This window comes from Gracilinanus agilis, chromosome 1 (assembly GCF_016433145.1).
Source record: "Gracilinanus agilis isolate LMUSP501 chromosome 1, AgileGrace, whole genome shotgun sequence".
NCBI lineage: Eukaryota > Metazoa > Chordata > Mammalia > Didelphimorphia > Didelphidae > Gracilinanus > Gracilinanus agilis.
This window is the reverse complement of record NC_058130.1, coordinates 759,443,257-759,466,428: the sequence shown is the minus strand read 5'-3', so window position 1 is coordinate 759,466,428 and position 23,172 is coordinate 759,443,257. Positions and strand designations below refer to the sequence as shown.

Here is a 23,172-nt window from a genome sequence, read left to right as displayed (position 1 = left end):
GATCTAAACAATTGGAAAGCCATTGATTGCTTGTGGGTAGGACGAGCTAACATAATAAAAATGACAATTCTACCCAAATTAATTCACCTATTTAGCACCATACTTATCAAACTACCAAAAAACTTCTTTACTGAATTAGGAAAAACTGTAACAAATTTCATTTGGAATAACAAAAGGTCAAGAATATCAAGGGAAATAATGAAAAAAAATGTGAAGGAAGGGTGCCTAGCAGTACCAGATATTAAACTATACTATAAAGCAGCAGTCATCAAAACAATATGGTACTGGCTAAGAGACAGAAGGGAGGATCAGTGGAATAGACTTGGGGTAAATGACATCAGCAAGACAGTGTATAATAAACCCAAAGAGCCCAAATTTTGGGACAAAAATCCACTATTTGACAAAAACTGCTGGGAAATTTGGAAAACAATATGGGAGAGATTAGGGTTAGATCAACATCTCACACCCTACACCAAGATAAATTCAGAATGGGTGAATGACTTGAATATAAAGAGGGAAACTATAAATAAGTTAAGTGAACACAGAATAGTATACTTGTCAGATCTCTGAGAAAGGAAAGATTTTAAAACCAAGCAAGAGTTAGAGAAAATTACAAAATGTAAATTAAATGGTTTTGATTATATTAAACTAAAAAGCTTTTGTACAAACAAAATCAATGTAGTCAAAATCAGAAGGGAAACAACAAATTGGGAAAAAATCTTTATAACAAAAACCACTGACAGGGATCTAATTACTCAAATATACAAGGGGCTAAATCAATTGTATAAAAAATGAAGCCATTCCCCAATTGAAAAATGGGCAAGAGACATGAATAGGCAATTTTCACATAAAGAAATCAAAAGTATCAATAAGCACATGAGAAAGTGTTCCAAATCTCTAATAATTAGAGAAATGCAAATCAAAACAACTCTGAGGTATCACCTCACACCTAGCAGATTGGCTAAAATGAAAGAAGGGGAGAGTAATGAATGTTGGAGGGGATGTGGCAAAATTGGGACATTAATGCATTGCTGGTGGAGTTGTGAACTGATCCAACCATTCTGGCTGGCAATTTGGAACTATGCCCCAACGGCTATAAAAGACTGCCTGCCCTTTGATCCAGCCATACCATTGCTGGGTTTGTACCCCAAAGAGATCATAGATAAACAGACTTGTACGAAAATATTTATAGCTGCGCTTTTTGTAGTGGCAAAAAACTGGAAAATGAGGGGATGTCCTTCAATTGGGGAATGGCTGAACAAATTGTGGTATATGCAGGTGATGGAATACTATTGTGCTAAAGGGAATAATAAACTGCAGGAATTCCATGCAAATTGGAGAGACCTCCAGGAAGTGATGCAGAGTGAAAGGAGCAGAGCCAGAAGAACATTGTACACAGAGACTCATATACTATAGTAAAATCAAATGTAATGGGCTCCTGTACCAGCAGCACTGCAATGACACAAGACAGCTCTGAGGGATTTATGGTAAAGAATGCTACCCACATTCAGAGGACGAACTGCAGGAGAGGAAACATATAAGAAAAACAATTGCTTGAACACATGGGGCGGGATGGACATGAATGGGGATGTAGACTTGAAACTACCACACCAATGCAACTAACAACAATTTGGAAATAGGTCTTGATCAAGGACACATGTTAAAACCAGTGGAAATGTGCATTGGCCATGGGTGGGGGGAGTTCAGGGGGTGAAGGGAAAAGTAGGAGCATGAATCATGTAACCATGTTAAATATGAATATTAATAAATGTTTAAAAATATCTCAGCCAAGGTTGAAAGATTTGCTATATCTGTAGAACTTGTGACAAGTATTCATGAGTTCATAGATTTTTTCAAATGTCACATTCATTGGAGATAATAATCCATAAAAAAGTAGATGCCATTTTGGTAACACATTGAATTCTTGAAATTTTGTTTTGCTATTGCCTTTTACTTTTTTAGAACATTTGATTTTTCCTGCTTTTTAAAAAAATTCCTTGTACTTAAGGTACGTATAATCAATATTACTTTTTGATTCTGGTGTAATATAAGTTTAAACATATTTGTTCTAATATTAATGCATACTCACAAAACCTTAGACTATGGCAACCTGTCATTTATTATTAAATATTATAAGACTATGATTAATGATTCTGTCTGATCCCAGAAGAAGGGAACAACAGAGCCAACATATAGTGCCCTGGAGCACAGGGTCAAAAGAGACCATACCAATTCAAGTAGGGTTGTTGAAAATGAGGGATTGTAGGACTTTTTTAAGACTATTCGAGAATAATACACAGCCAACAGATAACTATAGGAATAACAGAAACAGAAATAGCAATAATAATGATGATGATTCCAGGAATAGCAATTTTAGGCATGATAGAAATGCTAAAAATAAACCTCGGGATGATGATAGCTCATACCAAATGACCCCACAACAGTATATCTCAAGTGGAGCTCGCCCCCGAACTAATCAGGGTGCTAATGCCCCTCAGGGGGGTGCCCATGGAGCCCAAGCATCTTTATGAAGGTGCGTGGGGGGAGGGACGGCTTTGGAATCAGAAAGGGAAACTTTTGACTTTCCTGACCATGATGTTCTAATGCCTATTATCCCTATACATTCCCCCCCAAATAGTAAGGAACCTTATGTAACCCTAAAAGTGGGTAATTCATGTTATGGTTGTTTATTAGATACTGGGGCTTCAAGATCAGTACTGGTGAGCAAACCAGATGTAAACTGTAATTCTATTGGCTCTCTAAACGTAGTAGGGGTATCAGGAATATCTCAAAAGGTCCCAGAACTTTCTCCTCGTATGGTAAGCCTTGGACCTTTATCAATAGAACACTCCTTTCTTTTAATGCCTGGATCCCCCACAAATTTACTGGGAAGGGATCTATTATGTAAACTTAGAGCCACAATAATTTGCAATCCAGATGGTTCTATGTCACTGGAATTGCCAGAGGACTCTTTAAACCTACTCCCTGTACTTCTTTCAGAAGAGCAGGAAGTAAAAGAGCCTCCCATTTTTAAAATCCCAGATGATATTCCAGAGTCTCTATGGGCTACATCTTCTACTGATGTAGGCCTACTTAAATCAGCTGTACCTGTTCAGATTAGAACAAAAGGAGGACCAGCTCCCTCCATTCCTCAGTACCCCTTATCAAAAGAAGCCATTGAGGGAATTACCCCAGTGATAAATTCACTAATTGAGCAAGGAATAATAATCCCGTGCAAGTCAGAATATAATACACCTATTTTACCTGTCAAGAAGCCGAAATTAGGCCCAGATGGAAAACCCCAATATAGATTTGTTCAGGATCTAAGAGCTATAAACAATCATGTTATAAAGAGACACCAAGTGGTTTCAAACCCAAACACAATTATTTCTTCTATTCCCAGCACAGCCACTTACTTTACGGTCGTGGACCTGTGCTCAGCCTTTTTCTCAATTCCCATTCATGAGAATTCCAGACATATATTTGCCTTTACCTGGAATAATTCTCAGTGGTCCTGGGCCCGTCTTCCCCAAGGTTTCTGCGAGAGCCCGTGTATTTTTGCACAGATTTTGAGCCAAGATACAGAAAATATAATATTTAAAAATAGTAAATTGATTAAATATGTAGATGACTTGCTCCTGGCTTCACCTGATGCTGAAACATGCCAAGAAGATAGTAAACACCTTCTTTTAGAGTTACATAAAAGAGGACATAAAATAGCAAAAGAAAAAGTGCAGTGGTGTCTCCCCAGAGTGGAATATTTGGGGTTCATCTTGACAACTGGTGCACGACATATATCCCCTAAGCGCATTGAAAATATTCAAAAATTGAGCAATCCTACCACTAAAAAACACTTAAGAGCAATCCTAGGAGCAACAGGTTTCTGCAGACAATGGATCCCTTGCTATGGGGAAATTACTAAACCCCTTATAGCATTAACAAAAGATTCAGTCCCTGAACCACTTAAATTAGAGCCAGAACACAAGTTAGCTCTATCGAATTTAAAACAGGCTATTCTGTCTGCTCCTGCTCTAGGCATCCCAGATTATAACAAACCATTTACTTTATATATACATGAGCGTAGAGGAGTAGCTTCAGGTGTTTTAACCCAAACTTTGGGACCATACCAGCGTCCAATTGCTTATTATTCAGCTCAGCTAGATCCTATAGCTGCAGGTGCACCACCATGCCTTAGAGGTGTAGCTGCCACAGCTCTGTTAGTGACAAAAACTGTTGATCTAGTAGTGGGATGCCCATTAACAATTATGTGCCCACATGAAGTGGAAGCATTACTGCTAAGACATAGAACACAGGCATTTTCTGATCAGAGAATTACAAGGTATGAAATAACCTTGCTAAATAATGAAAATATTACTTTAAAACGTTGTACAACCCTTAACCCAGCCACCTTACTTCCAGATTTACCAGTTTCGGAAGAACCTTTACATAATTGTGAAACACTAGTGTCCATGGCTGAAAAGCCTCGAGACGATCTCCTGGACACTCCTTTAGAGAATCCTGATCTAGTTTTATTTACTGATGGCTCTTCATTTATGAGAGATGGCATACGCTACACTGGAGCTGCTGTAGTTACAGAATTTAACACTGTATGGTCAGCTTCACTGCCCTCAAATCTAAGTGCTCAAGCCGCAGAACTCATGGCTCTAAAACATGCATGTATAATTGCCAAAGATAAAAAGGCTACAATTTATACGGATTCTCGATATGCATTTGGAATATGTCATGCAGTAGGTATGTTATGGCTCCAGAGAGGATTTTTAACCTCAGCTGGAAAATCTATAGCTAATGCAAAAATTATTAATGAAGTTCTTTCTGCTCTCCAGCTACCTAAAGCCCTAGCTGTAGTTCACTGCTCTGCTCATACAGGTGGCACTGACCCTGTCTCTAAGGGAAATAATCGGGCAGATATTGCTGCAAAGCTAGCAGCAATAGAAGGGCCTGAACTAATTTTAACATTAACAACCACTGATGACTTAAATTTATCACTTTCCTATGATGAGAAGGAAATAACAAAATGGAAGCAGAAATTTAAAGCCAAACAGATAAATGGAGTATGGGTGTCCTCTGAAGGAAAACCCCTGCTCCCTAGACACTTTTATCGCCAAATTTGCCAATCTATTCATAAAAATGGTCATTTTGGTACCCAGGGCATCGTGGACTCTGTTAAGAGAGTATGGATAGCTCCTGGCATAACCACTATAGCCTCTAAAGTGTGTGCAGCTTGCCCTACTTGCCAAGCATATAACCAACACGCCTTTCGTGGCAAGGCTTTTGGTGGGCGTCCATTGGCTTACACACCTTTTGAGCACCTACAAATTGATTTCATAACAATGCCAAAGGCTGGACAATATAAATTCTGTCTGGTCATAGTGGATCAACTGACCAGGTGGCCGGAAGCATTTCCTACTGCCCGAGCCACGTCAGCCTTTGTTGCCAAGGTGCTTTTAAAAGAAATTATTCCTCGTTTTGGTCTGCCTGCACGTATTGACTCGGACAGAGGGAGTCACTTTACTGATTCAGTTTTATCTGAAATATATTCATGCCTGGGGATAACTCCAAAATTCCATGTACCATATCACCCCCAGAGCTCAGGCCAAGTTGAACGGATGAACAGAGAACTTAAAACCATGATTGGCAAATTATGTACTGAGACACATCTAAAATGGCCTGAAATTCTCCCTCTAGCTCTATTTTATCTTAGAAGCAGACCTAGGGGAGATCTACACATCTCACCATATGAGATGCTTTTTGGACATCCTCCTATACAGGCTAAACCCTTTTCTCCTGCATATACATCACTATTAGGAGGAGATACTTCTATTGCTTCCTATATACAGGAATTGCAACACAGACTGTGTGAACTCCATGAATCTGGAACTGCAGTACAAGCAGGACCAATAGACTTTTCACTTCACGACCTGAATCCAGGAGACAAAGTGTATATAAAGAACTTCCAGCGCACTGGGGCAACCCAGCCTTCGTGGGATGGGCCGTTTGAAATTTTAATAACCACCCCAACAGCTATAAAGATCGGAGAAAAGGACTCTTGGATTCATTGCTCACATGTAAAGAGGGCATCTTCTATTGAACCTGATTGACTGTTTCCTGTTACCTGCATTGGAGATAACAGTTCATGGACTCATGGATGTTAATTTGGAATCATTGGTTTGTCTTGATTCTTTCCCTGATTTTATTCTAATTTCTTATTGATTTCCTAATATCTTTAATTGAATAATTGATATTTTTTTTTCTTTTTTCTCATTTCCTTGTACTTGAGTACATATAATCACTTAATTTTTTTCATTTTTTGCAATGCTATAATTTTAATATATATAATTACTGTAATATTAATGCTTACTCACAAGGTTCAGACTCCAAGAACTTGCCATACATTGTTAAATGTTATGGGACTGTGATTAATGCTTCTGTCTAATTCCAGGAGAAGGGAACACATGAGCCATTAATGGTGCTAAGGAAAGCACAAGGTCATGAAGACCGACCGACAAATCCAATGGGATTTCTGAGAACATCTGCACAGTGCCAAGGAGCACGAGGATAAAGAGATCATACATATACAGGTGGGATTGAGGTACTCCCACGCCAACACTGAGGACTTGAACTCAGTGTAAGAATCGAAGCTGCGACGCTTAACATATGTTAAGACGTAGGACTCTCCGAACTACACTGCCAGTCAGGTACCACAGGTTGGCTATTATCTGGCTCACCCATATATTCCTGAGAGTAAAGGGAATGACAGACGCTTCCCTTGCATTTAAATCTGGTCCTTTTTTCTCTCTTATAGAATGGCAACTTCCTGTAGTCTTAGCTGCAAATGGGTAAGTGCAGTATTACTGCATTGTATCCTACAGACTAGTAGGATGGAAATTATAATTGATTGGACCCTAATACAAGGGCCTGTTATTTTGTTTTCTTCAAAATTTTTTATGTACATAACTTATGATATTTGATTTTGATTTTAATGCCTTTCTTTTTCAAAAGCTTCAATTTTCTTCTATTTGATTTTTTATATTTTTTTCTTTTGAATTTACTCATACAACCCCATGACTCAACTGTATATATTGAGCTGATCTGGGTATTTCTTTTTAAATACCCACGTCAGGGGGGATTGTATTTTTATAAAATCCAAGATTAATCGTATTTTTATTATATTCAAGATTTAATTTTTGGTTTTGTTTGAGAAAATTCTCAGGGAAAGAAACTTGCTGATTCCTTAATCCAGAGAATGAACTGTTTGCAGAGAGATGCCTGAAGAACCTACGTTTAATCAAGAGATCCAGAATGAACTTTGGGTTGCAATTGATTGAACTGATGGGGTTGGTTGCATCAAGTGATCCAGAACGAACTTTGGGTACTAATGAATGGACTAATGGGGTTTTTGAACAGTTACCTTAATTGTACATGTTATGCTGATTGGGGACTGCCCCCAATTGGTTTCTTGTCAACGCGCTTAGCAAAACATTGGTTTTGCTTTCTCTCTTTTCCATTTCCCTCTTATCTCTAACTATTGTAGTTAGAAGGACCTTTGTGGTAGAAGATGTTTGTGTAACATGATCACTTGGGGTGACTAGGCACCCAATGATCATCAGGGGGGATTGTGTAATAGAATTAGCTCGATCCCATTAATAGTCAAAAATCTACCCAACCCAGGCGTGCTAATGATGTCACTCCCACCTCCCTTAGTGGGGAGGGGAGACGAGTTACCCACACGTGACAATAAGTAACAAATCAAGAATAAGGGACTGCCCTTTGGGCAGTCCAAATCAATGTAGAAACTGCCATTTGTCCATTTGAATTAGAGGTGGACCACAGGAAGTGATGAAAGACACATTCTCTTTAAGTAAGTGAGTGAACTTCCTGTGGGGGCAGTTGCCGTTTGGAACTTGAAGAAGAAGCATCTCCTGAGATCACAGACAGATTACACTCTGTATTGTCACGTGGGTAAGTTAGGCTGGCTTCCTTGGCCTAGTTGGCCAATTCTAAACTCTGCCTATCCGGCTGTTGGGCCTTGCGGCTTACAGCTTCATTTATTTAGACTTCTAACCTCCCTCTTCTCTTTATCCCTACTTACTTTCCTGATTGTAAATAAACTCCTCAACCCGATGCTGACTTGGGTCTGATTTTATTACGGAATCAACCTGAATTGTTGATTCCTGGCGGCCACATATTTTAAAAATATAACTATAATAACTAAATTTTAATTCTTACATATGCCAATACTAAAGGACTTGAACCTAGTGTGAGAATCAAAGTCTTAACATAAGAACTTAACATATATTAAGTCGTAAGACTTAAATGCAACTGTGTTATCTAATAAGCTGAAGTATACAACAGTAGTAAGGAGAAATTTTACCTCCCATTATAAGAGGAAAGCTCCCCACAGAAATTTAACTAATGACTGAATGAAAAAAAATTCAAGGAAACCAGCTTGATTCTTGATAAACCTGGATCTGGGAGACGCTAGCAATCTAAGAAACTGGCTTAAAATGAGAGAAAATTTGAACAAAATTCTCAGAAGTCAGTGCACCAAGTATCTACTGAATTCAGCATTTCAAAGACCACTGTGCACAAAATGCAGGGTAAATTCTTTTCATACAATGATCAGATACATTAATCAACCCCTTAACATGGGGATGGGGAAAGAAATAATCAAGCCATAGAATGGGGGCTTACCTATATGGATCAAGGTTTGCACATGGTAGGTAATGAAATGTTTTGTTTAGGGATACTCAACACATAGAAAGAGGTGGTTTCAAGATCTTCAGGAGGCCCCAAGGACAACATCAGTTCCTATTCTCAACTACTTTCATGCCTGCAGATTCCTACTATAAAAGGGAATTCTTTGTTCTCTTTGCTTAGTTAATACTTTTGTTGGCAATAACTTTGAATCAACAAAAGCTTGCACTAGATGGGAGAAGCTTGAAAAGCACTTAGTGAATTCACACCCTATCTAGTGTTAGGTGCTAACTCCAACAGTCAGAAATTTGTTCACACCCTCAGAAAGTGTGAACCCTCTTGATGAGTATTCATCCCTCTTGAAGTTGTGAACTAGGTCCCACAAACACTGTCTCCTGGGCGGTACTAGATAATTTGGAAGCTGTGATTGGCCCTTATAAAAAGGGGCAGGGACAGGAAACCACCATAAAAGCCATGAAGGCAGTCTGGTAAGGGAGGTCTGCTGAGGGATTGTAGAAGAGAGTGAACTCCAAGAAGAGAGTTACTCCAAGAAGGAGAGAGTGAACTCCAAGAACAGAGTCAGTCCCCCCCAAGAACATAATCACTTCAAGAAGGAAGTGGGGTTCAAGAAGAAGGTTGGCTTGCTCTTTCCTCTCCACACTCCACCCCCAGTTTGGTGGCAGTTCTCTTGCAGAGTCAAGATGTCAATTGAGATTGAGTCTTCTGATGTTATACGTCTCATCATGCAGTACTTGAAGGAAAATGGTTTGCATCGAGCATTAGCCACTTTGCAGGAGGAGACAACTGTATCATTGAATACTGTGGACAGCATAGAGAGTTTTGTAGCCGATGTTAACAGTGGACAATGGGATACTGTTTTGCAAGCTATACAGTCCCTGAGATTGCCAGACAAAACACTGATTGACCTCTATGAACAGGTTGTCCTGGAATTGATAGAATTTCGTGAATTGGGTGCTGCCAGATCTCTTCTGAGACAGACTGACCCCATGATCATGTTAAAACAAACTCAGCCAGAGAGATACATTCATCTTGAGAATCTCTTGGCCAGATGCTATTTTGACCCTCATGAGGCATATCCAGATGGAAGCAGCAAGGAGAAAAGAAGAACAGCAATTGCACAGGCTTTAGCTGGAGAAGTCAGTGTTGTACCTCCATCTCGTCTTATGGCACTGTTGGGGCAGGCTTTGAAGTGGCAACAGCACCAAGGTTTGCTTCCTCCTGGTATGACTATTGATTTGTTTAGAGGCAAAGCAGCTGTCAAAGATGTGGAAGAAGAGAAGTTTCCTACACAGTTAAGCAGATACATGAAGTTTGGCCAGAAATCACATGTGGAATGCGCTCAATTTTCTCCAGATGGCCAGTATTTGGTCACTGGCTCAGTTGATGGATTCATTGAAGTATGGAACTTTACAACTGGAAAGATTAGGAAAGATCTCCAGTACCAGGCACAAGACAATTTTATGATGATGGATGATGCCATACTATGTATGTGTTTCAGCAGAGATACAGAAATGTTAGCAACTGGGGCCCAAGGTGGAAAAATTAAGGTATGGAAGATACAGAGTGGACAGTGTTTAAGGAGATTTGAAAGGGCACACAGTAAAGGTGTCACCTGCGTAAGCTTCTCCAAGGATAGCAGTCAGATCCTCAGTGCATCCTTTGACAAGACAATCAGAATTCATGGCTTAAAATCTGGGAAAACCTTGAAGGAATTTCGTGGTCACTCTTCATTTGTTAATGAAGCTACTTTTACTCAAGATGGACATCATATAATCAGTGCATCATCTGATGGCACTGTGAAGATTTGGAATATGAAGACCACCGAGTGTTCAAATACTTTCAAATCTCTTGGCAGCACTGCAGGGACAGACATCACTGTCAACAGTGTCATCCTTCTTCCTAAAAATCCAGAGCACTTTGTTGTGTGTAACAGGTCCAATACAGTGGTCATCATGAACATGCAGGGACAGATTGTCAGGAGTTTCAGCTCTGGGAAGAGAGAAGGTGGTGACTTCCTCTGCTGTGCCCTCTCACCACGTGGTGAATGGATCTACTGTGTGGGTGAAGATTTTGTTCTGTATTGTTTCAGCACAGTAACTGGCAAACTGGAACGAACATTGACAGTTCACGAAAAGGATGTCATTGGCATTGCTCATCATCCCCATCAGAACCTGATTGCTACCTACAGCGAAGATGGGCTCTTAAAGCTCTGGAAACCCTAATTTCACAATTTTATTTTCTGAGATATAGCCTGAGAGCATACAACTTAAATGAAGAGACATTTCTGCGTTGCTGCTTTTATTGGTTTTTGTTTTTTAAGGGAGAAAATTGCCTAAATGTGTTTATGAGCGTAAGTTTTGCTCAATTTCTCATTTATGTAGAAGTGTTGGTTTTAAAAATCAGTCTGACAGACTACTGAACTATTTCTAGCCTGGACAAGCTACCCCCAGCCCCCAAAGTTTCCCAGCACAGTCTTCCTTATCTCCCTCTATGATAAGCCTAAAACTGAAGCTATCTTGTCTGATGAATATTAACCTTCTTGAGGAATGTTTGTCTATGTTTGCCTGCTTAAAAATATTTGCCTACTTAATGTATATTTGCCAAATGCTTCCTGACCCCTGACCCTGAAACCTCCCCCTCCCCAGATGATTCCTGACCACCTGTCCCTGACACTACCTTGATAATTATGTGTGTGCCAACCCCCTTCCCAAACATTTCTATATAAACTCTTAGCTAAGAATTCCAAGGGGTCGGTTCAGGCACACCTCTCTGCCTAGTGACCCTAGCTATTATTGCTAGTAAAGAATGAGCCTCTTCTTGCATATTGCATTGTCAGTGTGATTCTTCCTCAGGCCACCAACCTGGTTTAGGTATTAAAATTTGGGCACAACAGAAGTTACCCTTTTTTGTATATTTTTAAAAATATTAGCTGATCTGCTTCCAAAGAAGCAGGTATTTAGAGTGGATAGAATGTTTTCAGTAATCCTGTACTGTGATAATTAAATTAAGTCTACACAAAGGTGAGAGCACCTTCCAATTCTGGGAGGTCCTAACCCACGTGCGCTAGAGTGAAGAACCAATCAGAATTGAGGCACCGCCCCCTACACTTTCTATGTCTTACTCTCTTTCCTAGTCTCTCTTGGACTCTTTGTCTCTACATCTCTCTGGCTCACAGAGCATTCAGCACCTAGTCAGTGGCCTGGAGTCCAAGCAAGACAGATGCCGCAGTGGATCCCCCTAATGGCCTGCGCCTCAATCCCAGAGTTCCAAGGAAGGGGGGACCCATCGGGGCGGGGTGCGGGGAAGGAAGGATGGGTGCAGAAATGTATGGGGGTCGTCAAGGCATCCCATTTCCAATTCTCCTGTCTCATTCCAAATCATTCTTACAGTGCGGTTTGGAAACTGGTGAAGTCCCTCGGATGTCCCCATGGCCACAGCAAACCCTCTGGAAAGGGCTGGGCTGGGGATCAGCTGAGGCTGAGGCTTGAAGGGGTTGGGGGTGGGGAGGTGGGGGGAAGGGAAGGGCTCCATGGAGGAAAAGACCTAAAAGCTGCCTCGTTTCAGAACCATGCTCTCATTGAAAGGTCATGTTTGTCCCATAGAAAGCCGAGATGATGGCCAAGTTCATCTCCAGGTGTGTTTGGGGTTCGGTTGGTGTTGTATCTCCCCCTCCCCCCACTCAGTGTGTTGTAAAATAGACTTAAATGAAAATAAAAATGAATGGAAATGAATGAATAAGGTTTAGAAAAGTGATTTTTTTTTAAAGAGTCTAAAGTGACTCGCATATCAGTTCTTCAACATGCAATCGAATGCAGAACTCTTTTGGGGTGGGATGAAGCGGAATACCTGTAGCCCTTCCTTGTTAGACTGTATTAATGAAATCTGTGTCTTTTGAATATTATTGTGATGTCTTAAGAGCCCCTGTAGGGCCCTCGCATGCTCCCCGCAGTAGTTATTTCTCTGTTTTCTTTTTCTGTTGTTTTTAATTCCCAGGGAGAAAAGAAAAGGACCCCTCCCCCCACAGCCCCCTTCATAATAGGAAGAAGGGGGAGGGCAATTGAATTTGTCTGATCCCAAATAGGTTTGGTTGTTGTCTCCCTCTATTTCCTTCTCTCTTTACTGTATATGCAATAACCAGGTTATTCAAGAATAGTTCCAAAGAGAAGTGGACGCTATTAGACAAAGTATTGATGTAATTATTTGGTAACTTATTTGGCAAATAAGTGGAATATGAATACTCAAAACTAAACTTTAATTTATTGACACTGTACAGATCTCTGTAAATAAGGCAGCAGCTGTCCCGCCTTTCGTTCTCCATTTCATTTCAAGGTCAGACTTGGAAAAGGAGGAAACGCACAGCTCTGGGTTGGTTTGGGGTTTTTTTCCCCATTGCTCCTTCTTGCAAAGTATCTCCCTGCTAATAACCAAGTTAATTTAAAAAAGAAAAAAAAAGAATCCTAATGCAGAAGATAAAAAGAAAAATGAATGCCACGGATGCTATTATTAGGTCCTTTCTAGAGTCAAATGAAGGGAATGGGGAGCAGAAAAGGAGCAAAGCAGAATCTTGAGGTTCCCATCTCTCCTTTGATTTGGCCCATTCCTCCTTGCGTCCAAATGAAATGGATTTGACTACTGGTGTCGCTGTGTTGTCCATTATTCATTCGGTGCCTGGAGAGTATAGCTAATCCAAGTTTGAAAGTCAGGTGTTTTCCAGAAAGAATTAAAAAAAATAAATAAAAGAAAAAGGAAAATCCGTGAAGGTATATTTTGTGTTAGAGAATCGTTAATGAGTTCTTGGTTTTCTGTATTTTTTTCTTTTAAAACGTCTCTGAAATTTCAATAAATTTTTATTGAAATGTCTCCTAGATTTGTCGAATGCCTTTCTTGGTGGGACCTTCATAGGAGCGGAGAAACAGGAAGGAACAAAGAATCCGACTCTTCCCCGTCCCTTAAATAACTAAGGCTCCCCCTCCTCCCCTTGCAAACTGAGATATTCTGGGGGGCTCTTCCTCAAGCGTCCCCGAGGCGCCCAAATCCTTTTTTGCTCCAGAAAAAGGAAGGTTGGGGGGCGGGGGAATGCTCCAAATTGAATCTGCCCGTGCATTTTCCTGGAGATGAGAGAGGGAGAGGACGAGAAGGGAGGAAGGAGGATTTGGATGGCCGAGCCCCTTCAGATCTTGCTTTCAATGGCAAAAGACCCAGTAAAAGGTCCGCTGGCCCGCGCCGGGCTCCCTCAAGCCCTACATCTGTCATAAATTAATGGAGCCTACGGGAAGAAGGTGGGAGCCTCCAAAGTGAAACTTTAGAGCCGCTTTTGCCCTTTCCTGCGGTGATTCCTCCCAGCCCCCAATTCGCTACCACCGCTGCCCCCTCCCCCACTGAAAGTGACCCGGGGATGCGAATCAGAGAGCGTGCGCGTGTGGGTGTGCGTGTGTGTCGCCTTGGTCGTCCCTTCCAGGTGAGGCTGCCTTCGCTCGCCGTGCTCCTGTCGCGCTCAGCTCTGCGGTGGGAAAGGTGGCTCCCTGGCCTTAGGTTTGGACGGAGGGTCCAAAGCCCGCTGGCTAGCGGGCTCCCAGTTTCCACGTCTAGCAGGCTGGGCCTGCCTCGAAGGAGAAGGAGAAGGATAGTGCCAGTGGAGTTCCCACTGCTTTCAGAGTGAGGGCCGCCGGGAGGTTCTCTAATCCCCCACCCCCAGCTGGCACCGGGCCCTGACCTGAACCGCCCCGCCCTTGGCCCGGGTCAGGAAGCTGCGGCTCCCAGGTAGTGTCAGCTTCCCAAACATTGGGAAGGAGGGGCCGAGGCTCCATTTCTTTAGCACTCTAGGGGGCTCATAAAACCCTTTGCCCCTAGCCCTCTCCTCCAACAGCCGGGTTAGGAAGCAAAACTATTCTCCCATTCAGAGGCCAAGGACTTGCCCACTGCCACCTGTCAAAAACCGGAGTGGCCAGGTCTCCTACCAAGGACTAGTCCAGGGCTCTTTCCTTCAGGAGCCTGCCGAGGGTCCGCACCTGCCAATCTCCGGAAGCCCTAGAAAAAGGCGGCCGCGGCCTCAGGGGTCCGGGGACTGCCACCTGGCAGCGAGAGGCGACGCGGGCTGAAAGCGCATCCCGGGCTCTGAATGCGCGGCCCCAGCTCCCCAGGTCTTCCCTAGGCCTGAGCCCCTTAAACTTTCATTCCAAGAGCCGAGGCCATTCTGCCCGAGTGGAAGGGACCTTTCTCAGCTCCAGAGGAAGGCTGCCGGGGCCTAGCTGGCCCCCGCCCCCATTTCTCCCTGCTCCTGCCTACCCTCCTCTCCCGAAGATCCCCCCCCCAGCCCCCAGGCAGTCCAGTAGGTTGAGTTTTATCTTTGAAACAGTCTATAAAATGCGGAGCGCCAGTCCAATCTTCCCTTCTGCATATTCATTCCTACCTTTACCTCGAGGTGGAAGGGAGTGGGGGGGAGGGAGTCTGAGGGGGACTCCCAGTGAAAGCCTTCTGCCTCCATGCCCCGGAGCCATGAACCGGGAGATCGCTGTAGGAGCGGGTTAGGCGGCTGCCCCTGCTCCCTCAGCTGGCTGGGGGCAGGGAGGGGGCTGGCCCAGGTCCACAGCTCTTACACCTTGGAGCAGCTAAAATAACCTGCAATGCTGCAAAGCGGAGTGGGGGGTGTCTTCCTCTCCCTGCCCCCCCACTTCCTGCCTCGATTCTTCTTCTCGGTCCCCAATAGCGGGATGGAGGGAGTGGTGGAGTAGGTATTTCTCTTGGGCCACAGAATCGGCAGGGGCTGGGACAGGCCCCCAGCATCTCCTTGCCCTTCTTTCCTGCTGCCCACCCTCTGCAAAATGGGTCATTTGGGCAGTCATAGAACCAGAGGCCAATTCTTTTTAGCCCGACTTTCCTCTGGGACTGGATGAATATGAAACTGAATTCAAGTAGGTGGTTATCCTCTTTCAAGAGATAAATCCAGAAAATTGCAGCACACTGGCCACCTTATACCCACCTACTTAGACCTATGAAGGAAATGCAATAACCCATGTTGATGACTTCACAAAGCAAAATAAACATCATAGGGTCCCTTTACCCAAAGTCTTGCTTGCCACTGTTTTAGTCATCCAGTCAGTTGAAATGTTAGAGATCCACTTTTACTATTTTCACTTTAAAATTTTTTTTATTATTATATTTTGTAGAAGGAAGTGGAAGCTCTAAGTGCTGAGCTAAAAGGCCCAAGCAGGGAGAAAGAACACATATAAGCAAGCACCGACTGACTTCAAATATATGTGTGGTTTTAGCCATCCACCGTTAAGTCTTGGAACATAGTTCCTCCCCAAGGATGTATTAATAAAATATTAATATTAAAAATATTAATAAAAGAAACTCTAGAGATGCTTTAGTCATTCCAAGCATTTCACAGGGCATTGGGCAAACCACATTTTATCTCTTGAAAATTTCATTAAGGGCTACTTTTCATTGGCCATTAGCTGGTGCCACCAAGACAACTGCATGCACACACACACACACACACACACACACACACACACACACACTCCTCCATGGCCTTACTTATGACTATAGACAGGGTTGGATGTACCTCTTGTTGAGGGACAGGAAACTACTCCAGGACCTTGCCAAGACTATGACCCCAAGATGTGGAATACCCCCTTGGACATGGCACCCTGAGCACTCACTAGACTAAGGTTTTCTAAAGACCTTCCCATCAAGGGTTGGATTTCTCTCTTTCCATTCCTGAAAAAAACAAACATTACCTTTCTAGTCCCAGTGAGACTGTTGCCTTGTCATCCAGAAGGGACCCTTGTTGCCAATCAGGCCAGTATAGACTGTTTGCAGCCATTTTAATTTGGCATTCATTGCTCTGTGCTATATTGACATGAAAAATAGAAACATAACTGACTCACTTGCTCTCCCTTGAGCACAGCTTGAGAAAGCAAAGAGGTCAAGGAGAGATTCAAGAAGGTGAAACCATGGCATAAGAAGTCCTCAGGCAGAGAAGGAAAAAGGGAGTTTGTTTGCTGCTATAGACACTTCTTGATCCTCTGTGGTGAATCCAGAAAGTCAAGGTCATCATGACCATGTAATCCATATAACTCATCAGGTTTTCCAACCTTTGTTTGCTTTTTTTTTTGTGGGAGGGGATAGTCTCAATTTAGGCCAAATTTAAGAAAAATTATATTCAGCTACTGTGAGATATGGGAAATTACAATATGGTAGACTCCTCACACTGGTTCCCTGAAGGAGAATAAAACTGGGAAGAGATGGGGCCACATCCTATCTAAAGCCCAATTTCCCCACATCAGCAGGACATTATGAGAAACATTATAAGTTATTCCTTTAAGAGGCTAACAGGAGAAGTTGGTTTCACTTTGATTCAAACTCCTATGGATATTAGGGTAATGAATTGTAACTTCCATATTCGAATTAGCTGTCTCTCCTGAATAGACTGTAACACTTAGTGATGGGCAAATGGTGAATGAGGGGAGGGACTAGGATATAAGGAGCCTGTGTGTTTCCATACTTTGAACTTGATGGCTTGGCTAGAACACTGGCTCATGAGGACCCATTCTTGAGAGGATGAAATAAAGTCTTTTCCACATTAATGCTAAGTTCAAGTTTTGTTTTGACTAGGTTCCTCTCAACTACCTATCTGTTGGGAAAGAAGGCTCAAATTTTTGTACATCCTTTTCTCTAGTATCTTGGGCCTTCCTAGACACTTTTCTTCAATTAAAATAAGTCAGCCAATATCCTTCATTTTCTGATTGAGAATAAGAGTTTAAAAGTAGGACTAAATTGAACTACCCCAAATCTCTTTCCTAGTTGTGAGCTTGTTGCAGCCTGAGCTCAGCTCTTGCCCTGTGGTCAGCAATTTATTTTCACTCACTGGGTCATGGGGATCCAGATTTTACTCTAATGTAATTGATTATGATTCAATCATAGATAGTTGAAACCACAAAAATGTTTGTGGAGCAATCTGTCTCATATTGTTCTAAGTCATGACCATTCTTGGCCATTCAAAAAGCAGACTTAGTTGCTTTACATAGAGAACAGAATGAACTGTCAAAATTTGAGAAGCCTTCTGGCTAAGAGAAATGATGGGCACCAACAAGGTCATTCATCCTCTGTGACTTTCATGAAAGCAGTGACTACAATGGAGGATACCACAGACTGGTCATCTATGATATTCAGAAGGATCATGGGAGGTCTTTTCTTTCATTTTCTTCTAGTAGAGTCCTTAAATTTAATTAACTATCAGCAATCTACAAAGTCTACATGTAGATCTTTATAGGATATGATGGTTCATGGGAGCAAAAATCAACTAGGAAGTACAAAACTCATTCATTACCAAGGGCCTTAGAATGATAAGGAAAAGGTTGAACTCAAAGAAAATCATCTCTCATTAAAAGGGTCAGATTTTCCCCCTTTGTTCTCTGCAACTATCTCTAGGAATCCTAGGAATTGCCTTGTTTTATTCTTCCACAAATCCTGGATTACCTCCATCCAGAGTCCCTCAATCAAGGTTCTTTTCCAGTTATCGAGACAAGGGACCATTTGTGATATACCCAAAGACTGAGCAAATATACACAGTATGTCAGTCATCTGCAAGGAAATAATTGTGGATGTTGCCTTTGGAACTGAATGCTTATGGGTGCAAAGTCCATTCTATCTACCTAGAATGCCCAGGTCATACCTAAGGGAGACAGGGATATTCCCCAGAGAAGTTTTCTCTTCTTCCAAGGGTGAATTTGACAAAAGACCTTAAACTCTCATGTGAAACTGTGGGAAATCTGCAGAAGTCATCTCTACCAGGGCAGAAAAATTCAACTGTGTTATCTAATTAGCTGAAGTATACAACAGTAGTAAGGAGAATTTTTACCTCCCATTATAAGAGGAAAGCTCCCCACAGAAATTTAACTAATGATTGAATGAAAAAAAATTCAAGGAAACCAGCTTGATTCTTGATAAACCTGGATCTGGGAGAAGCTAGCAATCTAAGAAACTGGCTTAAAATGAGAGAAAATTTGAACAAAATTCTCAGAAGTCAGGGCACCAGGTATCTACTGAATTCAACATTTCAAAGACCACAGAGCACAAAATGTAGGGTAAATTCTTTTCATACAATGATCAGATACATTAATCAACCCCTTAACATGGGGATGGGGAAAGAAACAATCAAGTCATAGAATGGGGGCTTACCTATATGGATCAAGGTTTGCACATGGTAGGTAATGAAATGTTTTGTTTAGGGATACTCAACACATAGAAAGAGGTGGTTTCAAGATCTTCAGGAGGCCCCAAGGACAACATCAGTTCCTATTCTCAACTACTTTCATACCTGCAGATTCCTACTATAAAAGGGAATTCTTGGTTCTCTTTGCTTAGTTAACACTTTTGTTGGCAATAACTTTGAATCAACAAAAGCTTGAACTGGATGGGAGAAGCTTGAAAAGCACTTAGTGAATTCACACCCTAGTGTTAGGTGCTAACTCCAACAGTAGAAATTTGTTCACACCCTCAGAAAGTGTGAACCCTCTTGATGAGTATTCATCCCTCTTGAAGGTGTGAACTAGGTCCCACAAACACTGTCCCCTGGGCAGTACTAGATAATTTGGAAGCTGTGATTGGCCCTTACAAAAAGGGGCAGGGACAGGAAACCACCATAAAAGCCATGAAGGCAGTCTGGTAAGGGAGGTCTGCTGAGGGATTGTAGAAGAGAGTGAACTCCAAGAAAGAGAGAATGAACTCCAAGAACAGAGTCAGTCCCCCCAAGAACATAATCACTTCAAGAAGGAAGTGGGCTCCAAGAAGAAAGTAGGCCTCAGGAGTCACCTTCAGCTCCAGTCATTGTCTTGGGTGAGTGGAAAGCTGGTTTTTCCTTCCTTTTTTCTGGAGATAGTTTAATTCTAACTGAAGGTTAACAAGTCCTTGCTGAGTCAGGCACTGGTGGGCAACGTGGTCGGCATCATGGTGGAGGAGGTACAAAAACATTCTGTGCACATGCTTGTGTTCAGATCATTGAAGAGGACCCATGATATGTTTGTGGCTGATAATGCAAAGCCAGTAGAATTTGATGAAGAGAGTCACAAGCTAAAGATGTCTGTCAAACTTCATACAGAGTATGGTCCTGGGTTACACATGCCTATTTTGAAAGGAAGTCTTAGAGAGAAAGGTTCTCAGAGTGCAGTGGATGCATATGGGCATAAACAGTATCCTGCCAATCAAGGACAAGAAATTGAATCTTTGGTAACTGGTACACATCCATATCCACCAGGTCCTGGTGTGGCTTTGACAGCAGATACCAAAATTCAAAGACTGCCAAGTGAATCTGCAGCACAGTCTCTAACTGTAGCTCTACCTCCTTCACTATCCAGGATAGATGCAAACTGGACTTCAGCTACTGTAGGTGATATCTACCGCCATGCTGGACTTCCTGAACGTTCACAGCCACCTGGGTCATCTCTGGCTATGATGGGAGCTGGGGCCACCAAGAATGCTGCAATGATGGCCAAAAAGGCACCTACAATGCCTAAACCACAGTGGCATCCACCATGGAAACTATACAGAGTCATCAGTGGACATCTAGGCTGGGTTCGATGCATTGCAGTAGAGCCTGGGAATCAGTGGTTTGTTACTGGTTCTGCTGATAGGACTATAAAGATCTGGGACCTGGCTAGTGGCAAATTAAAATTATCATTGACTGGACATATCAGTACCGTACGAGGGGTGATAGTAAGTGCAAGGAGTCCATACCTGTTTTCCTGTGGAGAAGATAAACAGGTGAAGTGCTGGGATCTTGAATACAATAAGGTCATCAGACACTATCACGGACATCTAAGTGCAGTGTATGGTTTGGATCTGCACCCAACAATTGATGTGCTTGCAACATGTGGTAGAGATTCAACTGCACGCATATGGGATGTGCGGACACAAGCCAGTGTACACACATTGGCAGGGCATACAGACGCGGTGGCTACAGTAAAGTGTCAAGCTGCAGAACCACAAATCATCACAGGAAGCCATGACGCAACCATACGATTATGGGACTTGGTAGCAGGAAAAACACGTGTTACCTTAACAAATCACAAAAAGTCTGTTAGAGCACTGGTTTTGCATCCAAGACATTACACATTTGCATCTGGTTCTCCAGATAATATTAAACAGTGGAAATTCCAAGATGGAAACTTCATTCAAAACCTTTCTGGTCACAAGGCTATAATTAATACGTTAAGTGTGAATTCAGATGGTGTGTTGGTATCTGGAGCAGATAATGGCACTATGTATCTTTGGGACTGGAGAACTGGATATAATTTCCAAAGAGTACATGAAGCTGTGCAACCTGGATCTTTGGACAGTGAATCAGGAATATTTGCATGTGCATTTGACCAATCTGAAAGCCGATTACTCACTGCAGAAGCTGATAAAACCATTAAAGTATACAGAGAAGATAATTCAGTGACCGAAGAAACTCATCCAGTCCACTGGAAACCAGAAAGTATCAAGAGAAAAAGATTTTAAAGTCCAACATGTACATAATTGTACCATTGTTTTATTTTGGCTTTTATAAATGCATTCAACCACATTGTGCTCTATATAGGATTATAAAGCAGAAACTCAGCAGAAGTCATTACTGCTTCATCATATTTTACAATAAAACCCCCTTTTTCTTAAAAAAAAAAGTGTCAGCAATTTATTTTTACTCACTGGGTCATGAGGATCCAGATTTTACTCTAATGTAATTGATTATGATTTAATCATAGTTTAAACCACAAATATGTTTGCAGAGTGAGTAACCTATCAGAATTTAGACACCGTCCCCTATACTTTCTATGAGAAAGCTTCTATTGTGATTGGACACACAGGCTAAGGGAAGGCACTGGAAGTGACATATATGTGACCCCTTTCAAAGAGGAGGGGAGTGAGGCTGTGATTGGTGTGGTGGAGGAGACCTGAGGGAACATTGCTGGTTCGTGACCTAGACTGTTCCATGTGGGTAAGTTAGGCTGACTCTCTTTCTCTTCCCTTGGTGTTTCTGAAGGCTCTACCCTCAGGCTCATAATCCCAGAGAATACATCACAGTGGATATACTTCACACTGTTCCTGGGTATGCTTATGATAGCAAGATATGTAGCCATCCATGTATCTCTCTTTAAGAGAAGACTGACAAACAGTCTGAATGATCTGCAACACATCCAATATGGGATTTGTCCACACTATGCTCAGTGCTGGTATAGAGATCCCCAAAGCTGTGACAAAAGTAAATCTAGATGGATGATGATACTGGGGAGGAGAAGGAAATTTAATGATTCTGGAAGTGACTTTTTAAGTCTTTTCAGACTCCATTGTTTTCTTAATGATTAATTCTTTTTTTTTCGCTCCATAATAGGACTCTGAAACACAGTGCCAATCCTTTCATCTATATTGTATTTGCTGATTGTTTTAAGATTTAATTTTGTTTGTTAATTGTCACATATATGATGGATGGACTCTATCAAACTGGTTACAACCTGTATAAACGCTACTTAGAGAATTTAATGAGCTAAATATCTCGATTGATTTTAAGGAGCTTTCAGAAGTAATTTTTAGATATTTAGTAACATCTACTACCTCTGATCATTTGCCTGCCTCTGAGTTCTTTGTAACAAGAGGTAAAGGTTCATTTAGTAGCTGAAGTAATTATTATATATTCCCCACCTCCACATTTGCAAAAATGTAATGGATGAAATATATAACAGTCTCATACTAGAGGAGCTGGGAAGATGTTCCTAGGGCATGGTACCCCTGGATGGCTCCCAAGAGGGAGCATCTCGCAGGAAGCCTAAATACCTTTCTGCATTTTTTTAAACTTTTCAGCTTATTTTACTCCAGTTCTCCACCAGAATGATCTAAATTCCTGGTGACATTTTAGACCCCAAAAAGGGTTTTCTTCAACAGTACAGAGGGTTTGTGTTTTTGTTTTTTTTCTGGGCTCCTCTGCCACATATTGGAATGATGGTAGTAACAGACTTTTGTTCAAAATATCTTAGCCAAGGTTCAAAGATTTGCTATATCTATAGAACTTGTGACAAGTATTCATGAGTTCCTAGATTTTTTCAAATGCCATATTCATTGGACGTAATAATCCATAAAAAGTGGACACCATTTTGGGAACACATTGAATTCCTGAATTTTTATTTGGCTATTGCCTTTTACTTTTCTAATAGAATATTTTATTTTTTCCCATATTTTAATTTCTTGTACTTAAAATACATATAATCAATATTAATTTTTGATTCTGCAGTAATATGTTTAAAATATATTTGCTATAATAATAATGCATATCCACAAAGCCCTAGACTATGGCAACCTGTCATTTATTGTTAAATATTATAAAACTATGATTAATGATTATGTCTGATTCCAGAAGAAGGGAACAACAGAGCCACCATCCAGTGCAAAAAGCACAAGGTC

The 23,172-nt window shown here is 41.6% G+C and overlaps 2 protein-coding genes across 2 annotated transcripts; both read left to right on the top strand.

Moving 5' to 3' along the window:
• Window positions 1-9,416: 9,416 nt before the first annotated feature.
• On the top strand, window positions 9,417-10,968 carry LOC123232375 (WD40 repeat-containing protein SMU1-like). Its single transcript, XM_044658803.1, has one exon. The coding sequence runs from the start codon at window positions 9,417-9,419 to the stop codon at window positions 10,956-10,958; it is 1,542 nt and encodes a 513-aa protein (XP_044514738.1). The 3' UTR covers window positions 10,959-10,968.
• Window positions 10,969-19,689: 8,721 nt separating this feature from the next.
• On the top strand, window positions 19,690-21,240 carry LOC123232374 (pleiotropic regulator 1-like). Its single transcript, XM_044658802.1, has one exon. The coding sequence runs from the start codon at window positions 19,690-19,692 to the stop codon at window positions 21,238-21,240; it is 1,551 nt and encodes a 516-aa protein (XP_044514737.1).
• Window positions 21,241-23,172: the final 1,932 nt, after the last annotated feature.

What these genes read in the sequence shown, in the direction of transcription:
- LOC123232375 (XM_044658803.1), top strand. Translation starts at nt 9,417, where the DNA reads ATGTCAATTGAGATTGAGTCTTCTGATGTTATACGTCTCATCATGCAG.
- LOC123232374 (XM_044658802.1), top strand. Translation starts at nt 19,690, where the DNA reads ATGGTGGAGGAGGTACAAAAACATTCTGTGCACATGCTTGTGTTCAGA.